The 22,150-nt window shown below is 38.9% G+C and overlaps 2 protein-coding genes and 1 non-coding gene across 10 annotated transcripts in view; 1 reads left to right on the top strand and 2 right to left on the bottom strand.

Annotated features, from left to right (window-relative positions):
- Window positions 1-22,150, bottom strand: part of BABAM2 (BRISC and BRCA1 A complex member 2) — a 444,883-nt gene that overhangs the window by 370,027 nt on the left and 52,706 nt on the right. The gene's annotated exons all lie outside the window — the stretch shown is intronic.
- RBKS (ribokinase) overlaps window positions 1-22,150 on the top strand; it is an 81,954-nt gene that overhangs the window by 14,439 nt on the left and 45,365 nt on the right. For all 6 annotated transcript variants that reach the window (XR_001366716.2, XR_004326193.1, XM_006189745.3 and 3 more), the window contains exons 2-4: window positions 9,028-9,160; window positions 19,312-19,375; window positions 20,320-20,382. Coding sequence is in view for 4 of the 6 variants with exons in the window: in XM_006189745.3 (XP_006189807.2) it covers window positions 9,028-9,160; window positions 19,312-19,375; window positions 20,320-20,382 (260 nt within the window). In the remaining 2 variants the exon portion in view is untranslated. The remainder of the gene's footprint in view (window positions 1-9,027; window positions 9,161-19,311; window positions 19,376-20,319; window positions 20,383-22,150) is intronic.
- On the bottom strand, window positions 1,004-1,075 carry TRNAA-AGC. The gene has a single exon. It is a non-coding gene; the product is annotated as a tRNA-Ala (tRNA).

Raw genomic sequence — 22,150 nt, 5'->3', positions numbered from 1 at the left:
GACCAGAATGAAAGTTTAGGCTCATCCACCTGACAGCTAGGTACATATTGATAAGCCATTACTTTTTTGAATTCTCACTTTCTTCCTAAAACAGAGATGATGATATTCCTACCCTAACCCATCTTACAAATGTATTGTGAAGCTCAAATACAATATAACCAGTTCTTGATTATACAGGGTGATGGGATGTGAAAGAGGCATGAGCACCAAAACCCAAACCTAGCAGATAAATTTTAAAATTTAATAATTGATTCCAGAATACATTATTTTTTGTATGCTGATTTAGCCTTCTAATTATCTAATTATATTTTGCTTAGGATAAAAATAATTCCATTTATATTTCTTTTACCTACACCAGCAGATGGCAGGAAGCAAAGGCTTAGAGATAATTACAATGTGATGACAGAAGCCATTTTGAAATTTAAAATTTACTATAATTAATTGGCAAAATAGAAAATAAAATATTGGTTTTATAGTTATTTGTCACTATTCATACTTTGCTTGTCTTCTTTGATGAATTAAAATGTTTTCACAAGGAACTTCAATAAATGCTTTAGTCCATACAACTCTTTCTGCTCCTTTTTTCTGCATCCTGATTTTCCCACATACCTTTATGCCATCCTATAGCTGTCAATCCCCACTCACTAACCCTCCATACACATATATTTGTATTTCCCCCGTCTTCTCTTGCAACTTGTAGTCCAAAATTAGCTCACTCTACACTTCCCTATCCAAGCTCCTATTCTTTCTCCAGGACTTTTCTCAGCTAGGAGTAAAGAGGTATATATAATTATTCAAAAAGATTAGTGGATGTTAGCTGGTATTTTAATTCTTAAATGTATTTTTAATATTTTGACCCATATACCTCTCCTGGTGCCTTCTGTACTCAGTCCTACATCCCACACTGGAAGAATGAAGAAGGATGTGAACCCTTCTTGTCCCTATTATTCTGACCATATTTGGGAGGGGAGGGAATTAGGGTTCTTTTTTTTTAATTTTTTAATGGAGGTACTGGGGATTGAACCCAGGACCTCATGCATGCTAAGCATGCACTCTACCACTGAGCTATACCCTCCCCCTGACCATATTTGTTTAATAACCATTCTACTTGGGCTACAGTCATACACAGCACTTTTCCCTGCTCTCACTTCATGGTATAATTTGTTGTGTACATGGGCATCTGTCATCCCACCTATCTAAGTGTCTTTTAAGGTATAGACCATTCATTCAAAAACATTTACTTCTGACCATATTAAAATAACTAGTACAAGACATACCTTCCCACCATAAACAACTAGAAAATGGGACAAAACATATGAAGCAACTGTTTCTGATATTGGACAGCAGGAGTGTTTCCCAGAAGAGAAAGGAAACAGAGAAGGTGAGTCCTGAAGGCCCATTACTGACCACGGCACAGAGAGGAGGAACTCCGGGAAAACATGGCAACAACAGTGAGTTGAGAAATCTGAGTTCATAGCTTAATATGGCTAAAATTTATGGGAACATGTACTGGAGAGGAAAGAGTTAATCAAGGAAAGGTCAAGAAATCTGCATAGGAGTCTCCTTTATCTGTTGCTAAATGCTAAAGGGACATACATAGAAACTCCACAAAGCTGGGTAACTGCTGGAGAGCTCTAAGCTCAACATGACCCAGAAATTATACAGGAATGGGAGGTGTTGAGTTCTATCCAGCCAGAGACATTGTTGAACCCCTGGAAGCATTCAGTAGCAATCCAAGAAGGACCACAATTTAGTAGAAAGGGTAAACTTGCCCTGAAGTAAAGGTCACTCTAAACTCACTCTAACAGACTTCAAAAGCAATCTTCAAAGGATTAAACAGATTCACAAATTAACTATCTGAAAAAACAAAGTTTAACCTTTTGGAAAAATACAGCAAAATTAAGACACTCAGTGATGTAACATTTGCAATATTCAGCATTTAATCAAATGCTGAAGATGCATTAGACATGCAAAGAATCAAAAAAAAAAATGTTATCCATAACCAAGAAAAAGAAGTAAATCAAAATCAACACAGAAATGACAAGGATGAAAGGATGATGGAATTAGCAGAAAGGGATTTTAAAAGAGCCCTTATAAATATGCTCAGTGGTTTAAAGAACATGAACATGGTGTGGAGGAAAATAGAAGATGTATAAAAGAACCAAATAGAAGTTTAAGAAGTGAAAAATGCAATATCTGAAATGAAAAACTCACTTGATGAGTTTAACAACAGAGTAGACATTACAGAAGAAAGGATCCATGTACTTGAAGACAGTAAATAGAGATTATCTAAATTGAAACATAGAGGAAAAAATGACTGAACAAATTGCACAGAGCCTCTGTGATGTGAGACAATCAGTTTGTCATGTGTGTAAATGACATCTAAGGAAAAAGGAGTGAGAGAGGCACAAAAATATTTGAAGTAATAATGACTGAAATTTTTTCAAATTTTAAGAAAAATATAAACACATAGATCAAAGAATTTCAATGAACCCCAAGGAAGATAAGCATAATGTAAACCATATCAAAGTCCACTGTAATCAAATTCCTGCAAACCAATTTGAAATTCTTAAAAACATCTAGTGTCAAAAATACACATTACATATAGGGGAAGAAAGATTGATTGCAGACTTCTTGCCGGAAACAATGCAAGCTAGAAAAAAATTGAATGAAATCTACAAAGCACTGGAAAAATAAACTGTCAACACAAAATTCTGTATCCTTCAAAATGATGGGGAAATAAAGATAAAAACAATAGCCAAGAGAAATTATCACCAGAAACTTGCACTACAATAAATGTTGAAGGAAGTTCTTTAGGTGGAACCAGAATGATACTAGATGATATGCATATCCATCCAAAGGCATGAAAAGTCCTAGAAATGGTAAATATGTGAGTAAATACAGACTTATTTTCATTCCTTCATTTCTTTAAAAGACAATTGACAGTTTAAATAAAAATAATAACACAGCTTTATAAGGTTTATATCATGTAGAAGTAAAATGTGTGACACTAATAGCACAAAGGTTAGGAAGGGGAAATTGAAGAATACTACTGTAAAGTAAGTTACATTTGTAAGTAAAGTGGTTTTGTAATGTTGGGAAATAAACTAAGTTAAAGTGCTTATTATGAACTCTAGATCAATCACTTTTAAAAAAAGAAAAACTGAGGTAGAATTAATAACACATCAATAGTGAAGAAGTGGAATGCAATTAATCCAAAAGAAGTTAGGGCAAGAGAAATAAGAAGCGTATTGTAACGTTGGGTAGTGATATTGCTGTAAAAAAATTGTCGGGAAGTGATGCTCCGTGAATGTTTTCATGTTTCTGCATGATCAGGACTGTCTGAGAAAGGTTGCTGGCACCTGGATTAAAGAATGTTTGAATGACAAAACCTTAGAAGTCAGAGATCTCAGAAGAGATTTAGAGACTTCTTCTTTGGATGCATTTATTTACATTAGGGTTGTAAACCTAAACACCTCCCCCTCTTTTCCCCTAAGAGGATTTGTTTACATTAAAAAGCAAAGGTCAATAGGTCATTTTCTTCTCTCCCTCCCTCCTTTTCCCTCTCCATCCTCTCCCCTCCATCCCACCGCAGAGGGGAGGAGAAGCAGCAGCTGTATTAGCTGTCCTATATAAATCTCAAAAAAATCATTATTTAAAAAGTTTCTCTCACGATGTCACCCCACAGGGGATTGGGACATGGAGAACTAACATAATTACGAGTAATTAAAAGGCTGGATCTGATCCAAAAACCTAGTGTCAATACTTAACAAACATTAAATTAGGAAGGTGGCATCTCACCTGTACAGTGGTCTGGGAAAGCCTCTCAGAGGAGGTAGTATTTAAGCAGAGATGTGAATGACGTAAGGCCATGTAAGACTGAAATGTGTGGGAGAAGAACTAACATGTTCAGCTTTACTGGTTCTCCCAGGGCCTGGCACACTTTTTCATATATAAGCAAAATTTAAATAAGGGTCAAGTATATGACACTGAAAGGCTGGCCACTTCTAGCTAGAGTATTGTTTATCTATTCTATAAAGTCATGAGTAGCCACATCTTCAGAAAAAAAAAATGACTTTTAAGCCACAGGCTTGTTAGCTGGGAAAAGATAAGAGTTAGAAGTCAAAATCAGTTAAGAAGCATTTAAAGCATAATTCATGTTTCACTTCCTTAAATAAATCATGTGTATGCACATTTCGGGTGAGGAGCCACAGAATGACATTTTAGTTTCAAGGCTAAGTTCTTTTCACAGAGGTAGAAATAGGTGTCACTGGCTTGGTTTAGAAATTACCCTCATCCTTGTAAATGTGACATACACAAATGCTGAGAAGAACAGATACGGTTGAAGAATACAGGCAGTAGGAATAATGAATTTTAATCAGGAAGTAACTACTGGTACAATCCCCTGTTCTAGGGGTGTACAGTGTAGCAGAAGCTTGCAGCCCAGAGAAGAAGTAATGAAATTCAAAAGCCAAAAAGCAACATATTCCTTGGCTTTTGGCTGGAGCCAGTATCAGTGTGACCTTTTTGGTCAAAAGACTTCTCATCCCTGTTTCACCAGGTCATTCCTTTCACTGGTATGAATCATCTCTGAGAATCCGTAACAGGCACGTCATTGTCAAGAAGTTAAAAGCAATTGATAAGTTGTTCTGATAACACCTGTCAGTGAAATAACTCAGAGCACAAAACCCAGGCATTTAAGGAGTTGACAAGTATTATTAAACCTGTTTTGCAAGAGAAGAAGCTGGTTCAAAGAGGGAAAAGCTGTCAAAGGTAATACAGTCAGTCGGTGGCTCAGGCCTCCTGCCTCGCACAAACTCGCCCAACCACATGGCCTCTTGTGGCCCGGAAGACTGAGGGGACCATTTATGACCATTTATCGGTGTTTCCTTCTGTCCAACTTTAAAATATGACATTTTTAAGCTATGAATTTGTTTTAAATTCATATATATTTCTTCTAACTGGTTTTCTCCTTCATTCAGAAATTTACACTTTTAAATTTTTTAATGGTAGCAACAGTATATTTCTACCAGTACTGCTTTTTTTTTCCTATGAACACTTAATTGGTCTGTTTTTGGCACCTTCCTAAAGCTCATGTTTGAACTGGAAAGAGTTATGATGATGCCTTTTTTTTTTTTTTTTTGATGCTTTCATACAGAGGATGGTGTTTTGTGCAGGTCCTTTCCTGAACCTGACCATAATTTTGTGATTTTAATAAAGAAAAAAGATAGAAAAGCCTAATTCAAAGTGAAACTAGAATCAATAATTCAGAAATGCTTCTGCTCATTTGTAACTAATATTCTAGTTGCTCTCTACTTTCCACTCTAATTCATTCGCTTTTTTAAAAAATCAGCAATGAACTGTCTTAATCTGGGTTCAACAGAATGCAGATTAGTAAAACAAAGGCTTAAGTGTGCATCCTCTACGCAAGACTAATCCAGGGAGCAAGACCAAGGGACAGGGAAGGTGAAGCCGGGAAGCAGGAAGAGCCGATACCAAAATACCTGACATGTTTAACAGGTTGCTCCATCCCACAAGACAGCCAGGAACAAAACAGAAACCTTGAAGCGGGGAGAGAGTGGCCTGGGCAAGGCTCTGTTAGGTTGCACCTGGAAGAAGCCAGCTGGAGGCAACTGGTGGCTGGGAAAAGATGCAGGGAGGCCAGATAAATCTGAAGTAGTAACAAGTGGCTTCTCATAAAACACAAAGACGTTCTGGTTGCATATACTTCTGTGCATAAGTATATAAAGTAAAGCATGAACTTCTGCTCCCCACTCCCAGCCTTCTCATAGACATCTGTCACTAACATTTCCTTTTCTAGACATTTACATATCATAGAACACGTACATGTATCTTTTTACCTTTTAAGAAACATGAATCAGATCATACTATCTGTGGTTTTTAAGTTTTACTTCACTGTCAACAAGCTGATTTTGCCCAGTAGGAGGTACGTTGGCAAATGCTGATTTACTGCATGAATTCATGTTGAGTTAATGCAGGAATGAAGGGATGATAACATGAGTTCTAGTTACAGTTCTTGCTTATAGAAAAGGAATGCTGCCAGTATTGGCAATGCAGTGGGCAAGGTCTTGTAAAACATGGAATTGTTATTGCCAGGCTACTGAACAGTCACCCCTGACTCCTCCTTCCCATTTGTCAACACCTCCACGTCTTCAGTTCAGAAGAAGGAATGATGCTCTTTGGGAGAGACATGGAAAAGAGATGCAGGGGAAGAAAAGTCATTTTCCCTCTACCCTTCTGAGTTCTTGGCTGAGACCCCCATAATAAAAGGCAGATTAACAAGAGAAAAACAAATAGATTTACTAACATGTATCCCTCAGGTATACATGGGAGATACCTAGGGGAAAATGAATCCCCAAGGGACCTGGAATTTGCAATTAAATATCATCTTAAGGTGGAAAGGGGAGGGGAGTGGCAGGCCTCTTAGGGGATTTTTAGGAAAGATGAATGTCTCCAGAGAAGAATAGATGGGAAGTGTGATAGTCTGTGACATCTGTCTAGCTGTGGTATTGACTTCTAGTCTCCTGTCCTGTCATAAAAGTTAGTCCTCTCCAGTTGGTGAAACTCCCAGGGAAGGGATTTATGGCAATTGAGTTCCTTTTGGAGGATATGTGTTTAGGCAGATAAAGGGAGTTAGAGAAACGCTATCCCTGCATTTGCTCTTTTTCAAATGCCTACAACTCAATCAATACACCACAGCAGCATATTTTGCAGTGGCATGTCCTGCACTCCCACGGTCATATTTTGGGGTGGCATATCCTGCCACCCTCCAGAGACAAAAGGAGACTCACAAAGTTTCATTCAGCCAGCAAATGGCGTTAAGATGCTGCAGAGTGTGGTCCCTGTCCTCATGCAGGGAAAGGCCACCATTGAGGGAAGACAGAGATAAAAGTAGGACAAAGATACCAAAGAAAAGAAAATAGTAGAATTCCATTTGAAAGGAGTGAGGAATTTCAGTGATGGCTAAATTAGTACAGTGCTTGTGTTAATATAAGTTGTTTAGAAATGAGTTTAAATCCCAGCCATCTGCTCCCACGTCAAACACATACTCACTGTACCCTTGATTTCACTCCTCCCCCACATACACGCACATTCCAATAATAATCTGATGATATAGTTTCATGATTTCCCAGTTGATAATAAAAATTTACCTAATTCAAACCAATGAATTGTGACCCAGATCTAAGTATAAATATAGTGGAAGTCATAAGTTTCTTTAGTGACAGTCTTACTAATTAAGTTATTTTGGCCTGTTTTTAGCCACATTGGGTATTTTTTCTTTTTAAGGTTGTTGTGAATGTTGTTTGTAGCAGCATCAATAAGCCAAGAATTCACATAGTTACTCAATCACATAGATTACTCATCATTGCCTGTTCATAACAGAATCCTAAAATGTTTTAAGATTTCTGATGCAAATCAAAATCTCATCATCACTTGTCATTGCTAAATTCAATGACAGGATAATAACATTACATTAAAACCATTTTTCTCTTGATTGAGTACCTTTTTCAGAAGTGAACCTTGTAGATGTATATTTTTTTCATCAGTACTATAAATGCATTTAGAATCTGAGATAAAAATAGAATTGAAAAGGGGAGGAGTGGAGTGGGATGTTTTCAAATTATTGATGAATCTCTTGAATCTCAAATAACCATATTTGACAGTGCACTGCTAGGCAATTGAGGAGCTTTAGCCCAGTTTACTGAGACTTTTAGAACTACAGAAAGGTGGTTTACAGGTCAAACTTGGTTTTTATTGACATGATCCTATGTTCTTGGCATCAATCACATGTCATTCCCATTGCAAACAGGCTGTTAGGGACCTGTAGGAACTGGCACTGTTCTATTACTCTAATATAAGATGATACTGGTTTCAAATAGATCATAGCCTATTTGGGAAATGAATATAAATTTCTAATCTGCTAAAACAGTAGGTTTTCATTGACTTATTGTGAACTTCTCTCTTGGCCTTTCTTTCCTGTCTAAAGCTAATTGACCTTTTTGGTGACACCTGCCATCCCTCCATTGGCTCCATTTGGCCCTTGCCCACTCCCTTCTGGCTAGTCAGCCAGTCCTCATGCCACTTGAGCCCATCTTCTTCACTTGCCCCTATACCCAGAACTCCTTTTCAGTCATGTCAGTAAAAATCCTTAGCTCTTGGAGAAGTCAATGAAGGTATAGTATAGACTGAAACAAGATTGGCCATGAGTTGACAGTAGTTGAATCTGGGTGATGGGTACATGGTGGTAGGGGAAGTCAGTATACCATTTTCTCTAGTTTTATATGTTTGGTATTTTCTATAGTAAAAACGTTAAACTAAACTTAGATTTTTAGAATCCATTTTTTTAAATAGATGCCCTTTTGAGTCAGTGCATGAAATGGGTGGTGTACAGGATAGATTAGGAGTAAAACCTAATCCTGCCGTCTAAATACCCCACTCCCACTCCACCCAAGGAAATAAATAAGATTCGTTAGTGCCTGGAGTTGCGACTTCCCTCTTCTCCTTAGGTCCTGAACCTGATTCCCCGAATCCTGGCACACTTCCTGCTTCTTGTTCAGTGACCAGACAGACCTGTACAGAGACACACATTAACTTGGTCCCGTTTAGTAAGTCCCAGCTGTAAATAAAGTTCTGGGCTGGGCATTACAAAGGGAAATATGAAGTTACTTCCTTTCAAGGGTTCTCCAAGATGGAAAACAGAGGCACCCACAAACAATCCTGGTGCAACACAGACACTAAGAAATGTCGTCTGGAGGAGAGCTACAGTAGGATGGCTGTAGGGCAGGGGGGGGAGAGAGGAATTTTGTCAAGCAGATGCATCTCCATAGTGATGCAAACCACTGAATGTTATCTTCAAGGAAGAGGTCATCTCTGCTTCTGCTTGCCGTTCTGGCTGCTGAGACTAGAGCTCCACCAGATAACCTTCCCTCTGTCTTCCGAAGAACTTAAATTGACTGCAGTTACCAGTGTGCTTTTTTCCCACCTTCTCTTTTTAAATTACGATAGCCTGACTTCTCGTTTGCCAAAAACTGGAGAAACCATCCATGGACATAAGTTTTTTATTGGCTTTGGAGGGAAAGGTGCCAACCAGTGTGTCCAGGCTGCTCGGCTTGGAGCAAAAACGTCCATGGTGTGCAAGGTAAGTGTACAGTACAGTGGAGAGGGTTCTAGAGGCAAAGCCTGGTTTTGAGATGTAAGTTCTTTTTTAAACTATTTTAAAGTGAACAATTCAGTGGCATTTAGTACAGTCATAATGTTGTACAACCTCCCTTTCTGTCTAGTTCCAGAACACTTCCATCATTCCAAAGTAAAACTCCTTACCCATTAAGCAGTTTCTCTCTATCTCCCCTCCCCTCAGCCCCTGGCAACCACCAATCTGCCTCCTGTCTCTATGGATGTATCTATTCTGGATATTTCCTATAAATGGAATCATATGATATGTGACATTTTGTGTCTGCCTTCTTTCACTTAGCATAATTTTTCAAGGTTCATCTACGTTATGTATCAGTACTTCATTCCTGTTGTGGCTGAATAATATTCCATTGTATACCCCACAATTTGTCTATCCATTTATCTGTGGATGGGCTGTTTTCGCCTTCTGGCTATTGTGAACAGTGCTGCTATAAACAAGTACATGTACATGCATGTTTAAGTACCTATTTGAGTCTTTGGGAGGTTCATTGTTTTTAAAGATTTAAATAGGAGAGAGTAATCTTCCTTGTCCTTTACACTAGTTTCTACCTCGCTGAGTCCTCTGGGAAGTAGCAGTCCTCAAATAACTTAATGCTGCATTCCCTGAATGTAATGAGTTTATAACTGGAGTGTGAGAACCGAGGGGAATTCGCCTACTCCAGTGGGTTTCTGTAGTCCAGCTTCTAAACAACAGCATGAACCATCCTGGGGTTTTTTTTTTTTAAAGCAGGTTTCACTCCAACAACACAGCTTTTGAATACTTTCTCTAACAACTGTTGATTTACTCAGCTCTAAGTTATTTTCTACTGCTGTATCTTGGATCAGAAAAGAATCTGGGCCTTAATGAACCACATATAACTGATCTTTAGGCATAGTTCTGTTTCCAGGTTTATAAAGAAAGGACATGTAAAATACACTAATCCTATTTCTATCCACTCTACTGAAATTATTTGAAAATAAACTGGCTGCCAAGGTTCAACTTTGGCATCTTCAATGAAATTTTAAGATGCTAGCATTACTAGTATAACAGGAAAGATAATTTGTTTTTGGAAAGCTAGCCAGGGTCTGTACAGTAGAGGAGAAGAAAAATATGAGAAATTTAGAAGACTGATCTCTCTCCTGTGAGCTGGGTAATTTCACCAAAATTTCTCTGAAATGTCACTTCCCCTTGCATACAGCACTTTTCTCTCTACAGGAGTCTTTAAATGATGTATAAACTATACAATTATCACTTCATCTGCTAAGAACTGTATCTTTCTGATTGATGATATAATTCTCATCTGGCTATTTGGTCAAAAACATCACATGAAGCACAAGATTCAAATTAAGAAACCTTCATTTGCTAAGGTTGAGCTCTTGATAGATTTAAAATTTCAATTAATTACCAATTAATTATTGATGATTTATTATGTGCAAGGAATTATGGAGCTGGGAGAGGGAGCTGATTAAAAGTGTTAGGCCTGACCCATCCTATACTTGATACAAAATGAGGGTTTGGGGAACAATCAGATGGTGCAGGGGGCTTGGGAACCGGAAAGAAGATGGTATCATTTCCGAGCTGGAAAACCTGGACAGAGAAGTGGTATTGGAAGCAAGGTACCAAAAATGGGTGCCTTGGAGAGAGAGGAGTTCCCTAGAGCTGGAGATGAGAAAGGAGAGGTGAGATAGCCCTCTCTTGGAAGCTTTATAAAAGCTATTCCTGTAGCCATTAAAGTAAAAAATGAATGTCCCCTGGGATCTCATCCAATGCAAAGAGTTTGAGATTGGTTTTATTTTAGGTGTGTTGAATTTGTGGCAAAGAGAGAAACACCAAATAGAAATATTTGAATGTGGAACTAACTTGGGAAATGAATCACGAAACCAGAGGAGTGGATGTGAGAGGAATAGAAGGTAGAAGGCTGTATTTGGGGAATATTCCAGTAGGAGGTTTATTAAACAAAGGTGCTGTTTGTTTTATTCTGGTCTGTGTATGATGGTTTACGTGAACACCTGTACAATTCTGAAAGTTCTTTATTTCTACTGGGCCTGATCTAGTCGTCTGCTGTTCAGGCCCACAGTGGAATTTAGCCTGGGTGTACAGAGAGGATATGGAAACATGGCTTCAGCTAAAACCTATACAGGGTTACTTTGTTTAGATACCTGGGGCCTTTAGACATGGATTTTTTTAAGCTTAAACAAATTGCATAATATTCTTAACACTTCTTAAAAAGAAAAATAAGATATCTTTTATAATAGAAGTTATTGTTATCTATTATAATATTTCATTCAATTGTGAGGTATATTTTTATTAAGCAAGTTGGCCAAACTGCCTTATAGCAGTTTTTTTTTAAGATGACAAATTACAAGTAGAAACCAAAATCATGAAATTAACTAAAGATAAAAATAAACAGATGGAGCCAAAGAAAAACAGGTAGAAAATCTCCTGTGGTTTTCTTAGCAACATTAACTTACCTACTACTGCTCTGCAACCAGCTAAAATTCAACCTCTGATGAAGGAACACTGACGGCACATGCACAACTTCTGATAGTGAGCTTAAGGAGAAATATTTGTCAGGAGAGTGTGACAAAGACTATTAAGCAAGAGTCCATTCAAGATGCATACAGTGAAACATGTATAATGAAACACTTCAAGTAGTTACGAGTTGTGTAGGCCAGTACTCAACTGAGTTAGAGGCCAAGGCCACGGTCCAGGGATCATTGGAGATGATATTTTGAGATTAAAAATTCAGGCAGACATAGAAAAGGAGAGTCTTCTTGGCCAGGCAAAAAGCCTGTTAGGACACCTTTCATAGGACCTCCTCCTCCATTCCACTGAGGCCAAATGTTAGAGAGAAGGAACTTATTTCTAAACATCAAAAATTGGCAGCTCAGGAGGACGGTGATAGAATAAAGAGCTCAAGATGCAGTGGCCCAGCATGAGCGCAGAGCCCTTGCTTCCTGTGCGGGTGGAAGGAAGCCACAAGTAGGCACGGACCCTAACGACCCACACCGGAAATCAGCAAACTGGGAGGACCTTCAAGAAATTACCTGGTCTTGCCTCCTTCAAACATGAAATAGTCTAAACTCTCTAATGTAATCTATCATCTGGTTTCTTTTTTTTTTTTTTTTTTTTTTTTTAAGGTGAAGTGTAGCGTCATCTGGTTCCTGTTCAGATGGTTGGGTGTAAAGTTCTGTGACAGAGGCAGTATGATAGAGCAGTGCTACTCACAATCCGGTCCTCAGGCCAGGCTGCAAACTGCCACTGGTCAGGACAGTATAGAAACTGAGAGTAAGCAGCTAGGGACTTTTATAGCAATTTGACAGTAACTTTATAGCTATTGAATATAATAGTAATAATAAATTAGGCCTTGTATTTTATATAACTCATGTTTTTATTTTACTGTTGTTGTATTTTTCCATTAGTCCACAATGTATTCAAAATGAAAAAACAAAACCCTGAGCCTTTATCATAAATAGCTTGAAAAGCAGTGTATTCAAGCACCCATCATGTTAACCATAACCATCATGTTAACCTTCTGTGTTAGATTACTGTCAACATCCACTGATCGTGCCTTGAGATGCTAATTTTCACAGATCAAAAATTAGTCACCAGGCCTTTCCAGGTAATATATAATGAAGTGAAATCTGTCTTTTCCTGAACTCTGTTGACAGATGACTGGCTAAAACTAGTTGGCTATATTGATAGGAATGCTTGGTCACTTAGGGTTCCAAATACAGGGATCCTGTGACCCTAACCAAATAAATAAATACGCCTCATATAGGAAGAGTGGAAGAAATAATTGGATTACCACAAACCCACCATTATTCTCAGATAAGCAGGCCTGATAATGGTGACTGAAATATTAACTTTGTATAGTAAAGGCCATCATTAAAGTAAACACCCATTTATCTAGGATTTAAACAACCAGCCAGCATAAACAAATGGAATTTTATGAATTCTTCTCTCATCTTTTATGATAATGCCACAAATGACAAGTTATGAAGTCACTATGAGAATTTCTTCAAAAAAGCAACTGCTGGGTTTTGTTATATGGCAACAAATGCAGCTTAGTCTCCTGAGTTTTTTTCATGATGACCCTCGGGCACGGGAAAGTCACAAAATGCCTTGAGTCACAAAGATTAAATTATGTTCAGCTTAGTTTTGGTGTTAATTATATCTTTATGTGTCCTAACTTTGAAAATCAGTAACCTGTTTTAATATATGTGTTAATTCTTTTTTTTTTTAGCAGAATGTTCAATTTCATGTGACCTTGGGTATGGTACCTTGGTCCTCGGTTTCATTTACCTCAAATATATGTTGACGGGTGGAACTACTAGATGTTTTCTGCCATTCGAGGATTCCAAGCAACCCCTTCCTCAACCAGTTTGAAGTATCACGTTTATCACAACAGTGCCAACGAAAGTTACTCTCCTCAGCACTGGTCATAATTCCAGACTGTGGAAGCCACTGACTGCCTCTCCCTCAATACAGAGAGATCCTTCCCCATGGTCAGAGTGAAGGAAGCACCTCAGTCCCCTTGGCTGGAGGAAATCCTCTTGCTCCTGATAAACCCAGCCCGTTTGTTTTCCCTGATCCTAATTCACATCCCTCCACAGCTGCACTGTCCAATACACTAGCCATTAGCCACATGTGGCTATTTAGATTTAGCTAAAGTAAAATAAAAAATTGAGTTCCTCAATCATACTGGCTGCATTACAAGTGTCCGTATTGGGCAGCACAGATATAGACCATTTCATTATTGCAGAAAATTCCATTCAACAGTGCTGCTCTACAATATTCAGGGTAGAGCTAGGCCCAGAATTTCCTGAAGAGCATGTGAGGTTCTGTAAGTTGCCTCAGCTTACATGCAAGTGGTTGATAGCTGCTGGTGACCTGGCTTCTTTCACCCAGAACAGGCTGACACGAACAGGCTATCTCAGACTACATCGTTTTCCCAGAATCTTTCTGCCTGAAAGTATTTCACTGCCACAGCCAAAAGAATGTGAGAGTGCCTTCAAGAGGGCTATTAGAAGCAAAATCTTGGGTAGAAACTTTCTGGAGCCATAACTAGAATAGTCTGTCTGCCTGTAAGTCATGTCCCTTTAAGAATGATAAGCTAGGCCCGAGGAAAATGAACAGACATGCAACTAAGATGATCAAATACCTACAGAACCCCTTTAATGTGCAGGGCTTCGGGAGGGATAAGTATATGCTAAGGTAGAGTCTCCAATAAGCTTTTAGGAAGACTAGACTTTAAGGAGGATTGTTTAGGCAAACAATGTAAGATGGCATTCAATTAAATGTTTAATTATATGGTATCTAGCAGGAATGCTATTGGAGTTCCGGAAATGCAAAGATTAACAAGGGCTAGAATGGGGAAGGTAGGCCTTAGGGTGATGCTTGAAAAACAGGTGAGGTTTGATTAGGTGGAGGAGAGAGGAGAGGACTTCTAAGTTCTCATAAGTGAAGGCAAGGAAATAGACATGAAGATATTGTAATCACATAGGGTCCAGTCAAATGATAATACCAAGTTAAGAGGGCCTCTACTGACCACTCTGGAAAACAGAGAAATCCAACCTTTTTGCCAAATATGAGTTTCAGAAAGATAGAAGCAAGGGGAAGCAAGCCTGAGCCACGTCAAAATGAGACTGCAGTCCGCAAACACAAGCCAAGGAAATCCTGGGGGTTTACAATACCTTGATGCCTGTGTTGGACACTGATGGGCCCCTTGCCCCCAGCAGATTCCATGGGTCACACTTCTCCATGCTCCTACTTAGCGGACTTACCAACATGGTACCAAGCAGGGCTGTGCTCTCCCTCTTCATTTCTTCCACACAAACCTTTACAAACACTCTCCCAGTTTTAACCCAGCCCTCAACTGGAGGCCATGCATTGTAATCACCTGGGGAGCTTGCCACAGTCCTGTCTGCAGAGGGTCTTATTTAATTGGTCTGCGGTGTAACCGGGGCATCCTTGGGGGATGCTAATATGCTCAGGCTGAGAACTCCTGGTTTTCTACCTGCCCGAGATAACTCGTACCAGTCCCACCCTATAACTTGGCTCAGGTGGAACAATTTACAGCAAAGTGTAAAGAATTTTAATTAGGATAATGACAGTGGAAATTCACTGGAAATTCAGTTCCAGGTGTCCTGACTCCCCTGGGCGCCATTTTGCCTCATGGCCAAGATACTTACATTTAAAGTTTTCACATCAATTTGATAGCCAAAGTGTGACTGGGAAAATAGGAAAGCATCAGAAGATACCCATGAAGGTTCCTTTATGAAAGTCCTTATTATTTCACGGGCTTTCCATTTGTATCGCTCACCTTCAAGATGCTTTCACTCACCTCTCAGTGGCGGGCAATGAATGACTCAGCTTGGCTTCTACCCCTCTGATTTCTGGTTATCAACTGCCAGTTACTGGGGAAGAGGCTTTTGTTTAAATCAGAAGCAAGCAAAGGAGATTGGAAGGTGGTCACTCCTCTCGACCTTTTTTAAAGTAAATCCAGAAGAATAAATGAATGTGTAAGAGGTTTGAGGGTGGGGAAGTAGGGAAGGTGGCATTCTTTTAATATAACATTGTACTAGTCATCTGTGCAATTCTTAATACACAGAGGACAGTTTTAAATAGGACTCAGATCTCCTTGTCCACCTTTTGATACAAAAAATATTGTAACCCTAGGCATAGATATGCTCCCAGTTGGCTACATTGTTCTTATGAAAGGAATAAGATACATGGTTACATTAAACAGCATTAGTTACACCAAACTATTAATGGATCTGTTATGGTTTTATTAGAATAATAGTAGTACAGTCTCATTTTAAAAATATTTTAATGCACCCACCTGCTTGTTTCCATGATCAAGTGCTTTTCTGTTGAAGATAGGCAGTAACAGGAAGAATTAAAACTGTCAGGGAGAAGCAGATGAGCAGTAACGTAGTTTGTAAGATGAATCCTAGCAGCAACAGCCCTGCCCCTTCCCCCAAGAGATAGAAGCAGCAGTACTGCAGTGATGATGGTGGTGGTGGTGGTGGTGGTGGTGGTGATAGCACCAAACTGTTACTTGATCCTTTAAAGTTTTCAGTGTCCCTTCATGCATATATTTTTTAATCCTCCCAGCAAACTGGCTGTGACTTTCCAGATAAGGAAACTGAGGCCTAGAGATGGTTAAAATGGCTTGCCCCAAACCACACAGCTAATGTGTAGGGACTTCTAACTTCCATGACACAAATGAAAATATTGTCTTCCTATTAGGTTTTTTTCGCTTCTTTTACTTTGTAATTATCACTACAACCTACACATGAAGTTAATGGAGCTGGAGTCAACTTCTAATCCTCAGCAGTGGTGTTACTTTTCCGTCTATTTTTGACAAGGAAATATCAGAGAAGGCAAAAGCAAAGTATTTTGTTCCCCTTCTCACACAGAGTTTACAGGGCCAGCCAAAAGATTTGCCACAGAATCAATACTAGAATAAATCTGGAACCATAACCATCTCCGAGCGATACAACCAATCAGAATTCTCTGGGCAGAAAGAAGGCTACCGCAGCCTCTAAAGTACAACCACAGCAAGCCTGCAAAAGCGGTGACCCTGAGCATGAAACCCCTTCCTAATTAGGCCTCTGATGTGCATGATATTCCAGCTGGTGTTATAATTGCCTCTCTATGTCTTATTTTCCCTCCAATATTATCCATTTCTTGAGGGCAAAAGCTGCATGGTTTTTGGTTTCTTCCTCCCCTCTGACAATTCTTCCTAATCCCAGCACTTCCTCATGTTTATAATAGCACCACCATTTACCAAGCCTACCCTTGGTATTCACCTTAGATTTTGCCTGTAAAAAAAAAAACTGATAGGAAAGGGGAGGGGAGTTTCTTTGCTCTAACTTGTATCAGGCCCCACATGCCTAGGGACATTCTTAAAATGATCCTTTCCCAACTAGGTAACACCTTGATCGCCCATGGAAGACTGTTAAATAATAATAATTATTATTATTATTATCAATTATTATTATTATTATTATAAAAAATTTTGTTTTCTGGTATGACTCTTTGACCTAAGAAACAGGATGCCTGGGCACTTCCCTGGTAGATAAGTGGCCAGCATTCCATGAAGAAAACCTTTAGTAGATGACCTTCTTCCACCAGGGAACTCTCCACACAGCAGCCCTTTGTGTGGATGCTCTTCATTGTTGAGATGGAAATTTTGCTATTAACAAATTATTACATACTGTTTGAGATTATTGCCTAATGAGCATTTCCACCAGAAAAGGAGCACAGGGGAAAATGTTCTTTGAGGAAGAAGGAATCAGACATTGCATTTAAACCAAGGGTCAGCACACTACGGCCCATGGGGCAAATCTTGCCCCTCCCCACAGTGTATTTTTGTAAATAAAATTTATTGGAACACAGCCACATCCTTCTATTTACAGACTGTCTTTGGCCGCTCTCACATTACAGGAGCAGAGTTGAATAGTTGCAAAAGAGACCATCTGGCCCATAATGTCTAAACTAATTGCCTATCTGGCCCTTTACAGAAAAAAAATTTTCCAACCCTTAACCTAGACAGTCCAAAAGCTTACCAGGAAATGTTATCATCACTCATTGAGCATCTTGATCAAGTAAACCTCTAGGTTTCTTTCTACTGATATGTCCAGAAAGGAGCGATTTTCTGTGGAAGAGCAAACACACCAGGAGTGGCTGTGACCCGGGTAGAGACGTCATGCACTGACATCATGCTCCCCTGCAGGACAGAAAAATAGAAGTAAAGTTCAGGAATGGCAAGCCTGCAGGGGTCAAGCAAGTAGCATAAATTTCCATAGGCCAGGTGGGGGCTGTGGTGAACTAGACAGCATGTGCCCACCTTTGGGGCAGGTCCAGCTGGGTTGTCTTGCAGGAATGTGAGCCCTATGTTACCAGAACCTCTGAATTTCTAGGACCTCCCAGAAATGTGTTCGTTTTTGTGGAATTTCCTAATATTTAAATGGTGATAGTTGGTTAAAATTAAAAATTAAAATAGGAGGGCATCCACACAAAAGCCTGCACATGGATGTTCATAGCAGCTTGATTTATAATTGCCAAAACTTGGAAGCAACCCAAATGTCCTTCAGTGGGTAAATAGAGAGATAAACTGAGATACATCCATACCATGGAGTATCATTCAGCACTAAAAAGCAATGAGTGACCAAGCCACAAAAAGACAGAGAGGAACCTTAGGAGAGTATTACTAAGTCAAAGAAGCCAGTTTGAAAAAGCTACATACTGTATGATTCAACTATATGACATTCATCCCAAAAAAGACAGACCCATGGAGACATCAAAAAGAGCAGCAGTTCCCAGGGGCTGGGGGGAGGGTGGGATGAACAGACAGCACAAAGAGGATTTTTAAGGCAGTGAAACTATTCTGTATGAGACTATAATGGTGGATCCATGTCTATACATTTGTCAAAGCCCACAGAATGTACAACACCAGACTGGACCCAAGTGTAAGCTATGGAGCTTGGGTGATAGTGATGTGTCGATGTAAATTCACTGATTGTAACAAATATGCCACCCCTAATCATGTTGTCTATGGATGGAAGAGGAAAAATTGAAGTATCATTATCAGAGTGGCTGCTAGGATGCAAAAACTACAGAATTCCACTATACCAAGTTACCCAAGTTAGGGCTCTCTCAACTTTCTCCTCTTTGGCCCCCCTGTCAGGGTCAGAGAAGACAATAAGAAGATTCTAAACTACCAGGCAGGTCATTACAAAGATGCCTTCATGTATAGTGAAATATGAACTACTGAGATTCTTTATAAACACTAAGGATTGTTGATAGTGGACAGCTCTGTCTCAGTGGGAATTTCCGCATGAACAGGTCAAAATGAGAGTGAAGCTGTAGAACTTGTGACAGTCGTTAAACCCTTCATATTTGAGGTAGGATAGAAATGGAACATGAATATATAACAATTCTTTGGGTTGAAACCAAGTCTAGCATCTTAACATTAAGAAGGGTAATTAGTTAATGTTTGTAAAGTACTGTGCAGATATGCCCTTTTAAAGTGCTAAGTATTCTAAAAACCACATTGTAGCATTTTACTAAATGTAAAAGGTCTAACGTTCATCATTTCTTTGGTACAGGTTGGCAAAGACTCCTTTGGCAATGACTATATAGAAAATTTAAAACAGAATGGTATTTCTACAGGTAAAATTTCATCTTTCCTAAAGTTAGTTTTTATAACTTTCTTCCAGAATCTGGTTACAAGAAAAGTTGAATATAGAAAAGAATTATTAGATCCTCCCCTGGTGGCCAGAGAATTTTTATGCACAGCTTTGTCTAGTCTTGCTTAAGTGTCCTTTGGTTAATTCTTGCATGTATATTGCTCCAGATGGGAATAAAATGATAGGAGCTTATAAACCTTCATCTTTTAGAAATGTTTCAAAAGCAGGTGACAAGAGAAAACAGGTGCTGCATTCACAAAAGCTATTTTAAGAAAAGTCATTGAATGTCATGGCTGGAAGTGATCTTCAAAACCACTGAGGCTGATACCATCATTTCACAAAAGAGAAAACTGAAGGCCAGATTGGTTCTGAATTTGTCCCAGAGCACACAGCTAGCTGGAGCTGGAGCCAGGACTAGAATGCAGGTCTTTGGCTCCAGTTCAAGGCTCTTTGCTGCTGCCAAAGGCTGCCTGATCAACATTTCCATTTACACGCCAGACCATAATTCTTGATGAGATGCAAAGCTTATGAAAATGAGGAAAATCAAACAAGTGCATTTTATGAGTTTGACCTTTAATCTTTCATTTCAAGCCTGTCATTTCTTTCACCGAAGAAAAGAAATATGGTGGTCTAGAAAAATGCATATGTATGCGACTGTGAATACTTAGAAGGAATTGAAGATGGGGGTGGTTTGCTGAGTTGCTACTAATGTAGAGAAAAGGCACAACTAAGTGAGAAGGCTTGTATTTTCCTCCTTATATAGGTGATGGGTATAAATTAGCACTGATTACTTATCTCTTTTTTATCATTCCAGATGGTTAAAGGTTAAAAAGTTTTTCCAAGGATTAGTGGTGCATTGAAAATTGTTAAAATAGATTATCCTTGCCAGGCTGTACATACGTGATTGTAATTTCGTTTTTCTTTTAGAATTTACATATCAGACTAAAGATGCTGCGACAGGAACTGCTTCTATAATTGTCAATAATGAAGGTATGTGTTTCGCATATTGAAGCAGCATTTCCAGAACTAAAGCAGAAGCATCCATATTCACCCTATTCCTGAGGATCTCTGGCCATACCCACCACTCCAAGGCCTAATGTGTGGTCTTTCCTACCTAAATATATGTGTTTCTCTTTATTTACACTTCCCTAGTTGATCATTCAAATATGAAATTGTCCACCCAATACATATGAAGTGGTATAGTTGCCTCAGAATAATACTTATATCCTGTAACATCCCCTTACCCTTCATGTGAACCCAGGATTGATATTTGTCTCTAAAAGCAGTTAAGTATTCACTTGTCATTTCAGTTACACTAGGTAAATAAATGTAAATAGATAGGTGCATAAGAAAGTTGATGAATCATATTTATAGAATATTTACTGAGCAAATGGCAGCAACCAATTACTTCTAACTTATCTTTAGTGTTCAATTTTGTCTGCTCTTTAAACAGCAATCAAATCTCAAAAGTCTATATATACAACTGTGCCTGTCACAAGGCCTTGCAAGAGTTGAAACATTTGTCTTTAAAAACAGTAACTTCCCTTTACCCTCAAGTAAAGTTTTCATAATTTCTTCCAACTATTTTAAATATAAAAAACACCTACATAGATTTTTAAAATCAGAACTAATATTCAAAAGGACCAAGCATTTCATGGAACACCTAGGACAGAAGAACCTAGTGCATCGTGGGCAGTCAGGGTGCATTGTGTCAAATTAGGATTTGTCACGATCTATCTATCTTTTATTTATACTGCAGTTTCACAATATCATTTCTCACAGAAGTTACGGGGTTTTTTAGCTCTACTTTAGTGATCTCAAAGTTGCAATAAAGACAACCAAAAAGGGTATTCCACTTTAAGGCAGCAGATAAAAGTTTTCGTTCTAAGAATAGACAGTCTGTGTCCATTACTTTAAGCTACATCTTAAGTAATTATTGCTGCCAACAGCAGCTCATTCCCTGTCTTAACCTTTTTTTTGTGTTCTAGGGTATCTTTACATTCTGTTTCTTCCTTATCTGTTTAACAAAATACTGTGTGTTCCGTGCAAAGATATAATTTAATATTGTGTATTGGGTGCCTATTATGGTAGACTTTGTCTGGTTTATAGTACATGGTAATGCCCTCGAGAGTATAGATTGTAGCAGAAGAGCTAACACAAATACCCTGAGAAGTAACAATCAGCTCCTTGAAATGAAGGGGTGAGTGGCAATTCTGACAAGTTAAATTTGAGGCAAGAATGAGCTAGCCATATGGCAGTGTCCACCAGACAGCTTTAGTCTTGGGCTTTGTCACTCATCAGCCAAGGCCAGACCAGAAATGTTGCCTGGGGAGTCAGCAGTATGGGCAGCAGTTGACTCTAGCAGAGAGAATGAGGTCACTGAAGGAGAAAGGCAAGGAGGTATGCTGTCTTTCAGTGTGTGGGTTCTTTGAATTTTTCCAGTGCAGAGACTGGGTTTATGCTGAACCATCCCCACTTTATTAAGTTCTCCTTGTGGCCAACAAACATCTGTGGTCAGATGAGAGGCTAGCATGTGTTCTGCGTTCAGAGGTAATTTTAGGTCACGTCTATACAAGATCAGCACGAGCAGCTTGGAGCACAGAAAAGACTGCTGCCACTCATCCCTCTAGGTCAGGCTGTCCAATAGAATATAATGCCAGCCACGTGCGTAAGTTTACATGTTCCATTAGCCACATTTTAAAAACTAAAAAGAAACAAGTAAAATTAATCTTAATAGATTCACTGAACTCAATATGGT

This window comes from Camelus ferus, chromosome 15 (assembly GCF_009834535.1).
Source record: "Camelus ferus isolate YT-003-E chromosome 15, BCGSAC_Cfer_1.0, whole genome shotgun sequence".
In the NCBI taxonomy this organism is placed as follows: Eukaryota; Metazoa; Chordata; class Mammalia; order Artiodactyla; family Camelidae; genus Camelus; species Camelus ferus.
This window is presented reverse-complemented; position numbering and strand designations above follow the sequence as displayed.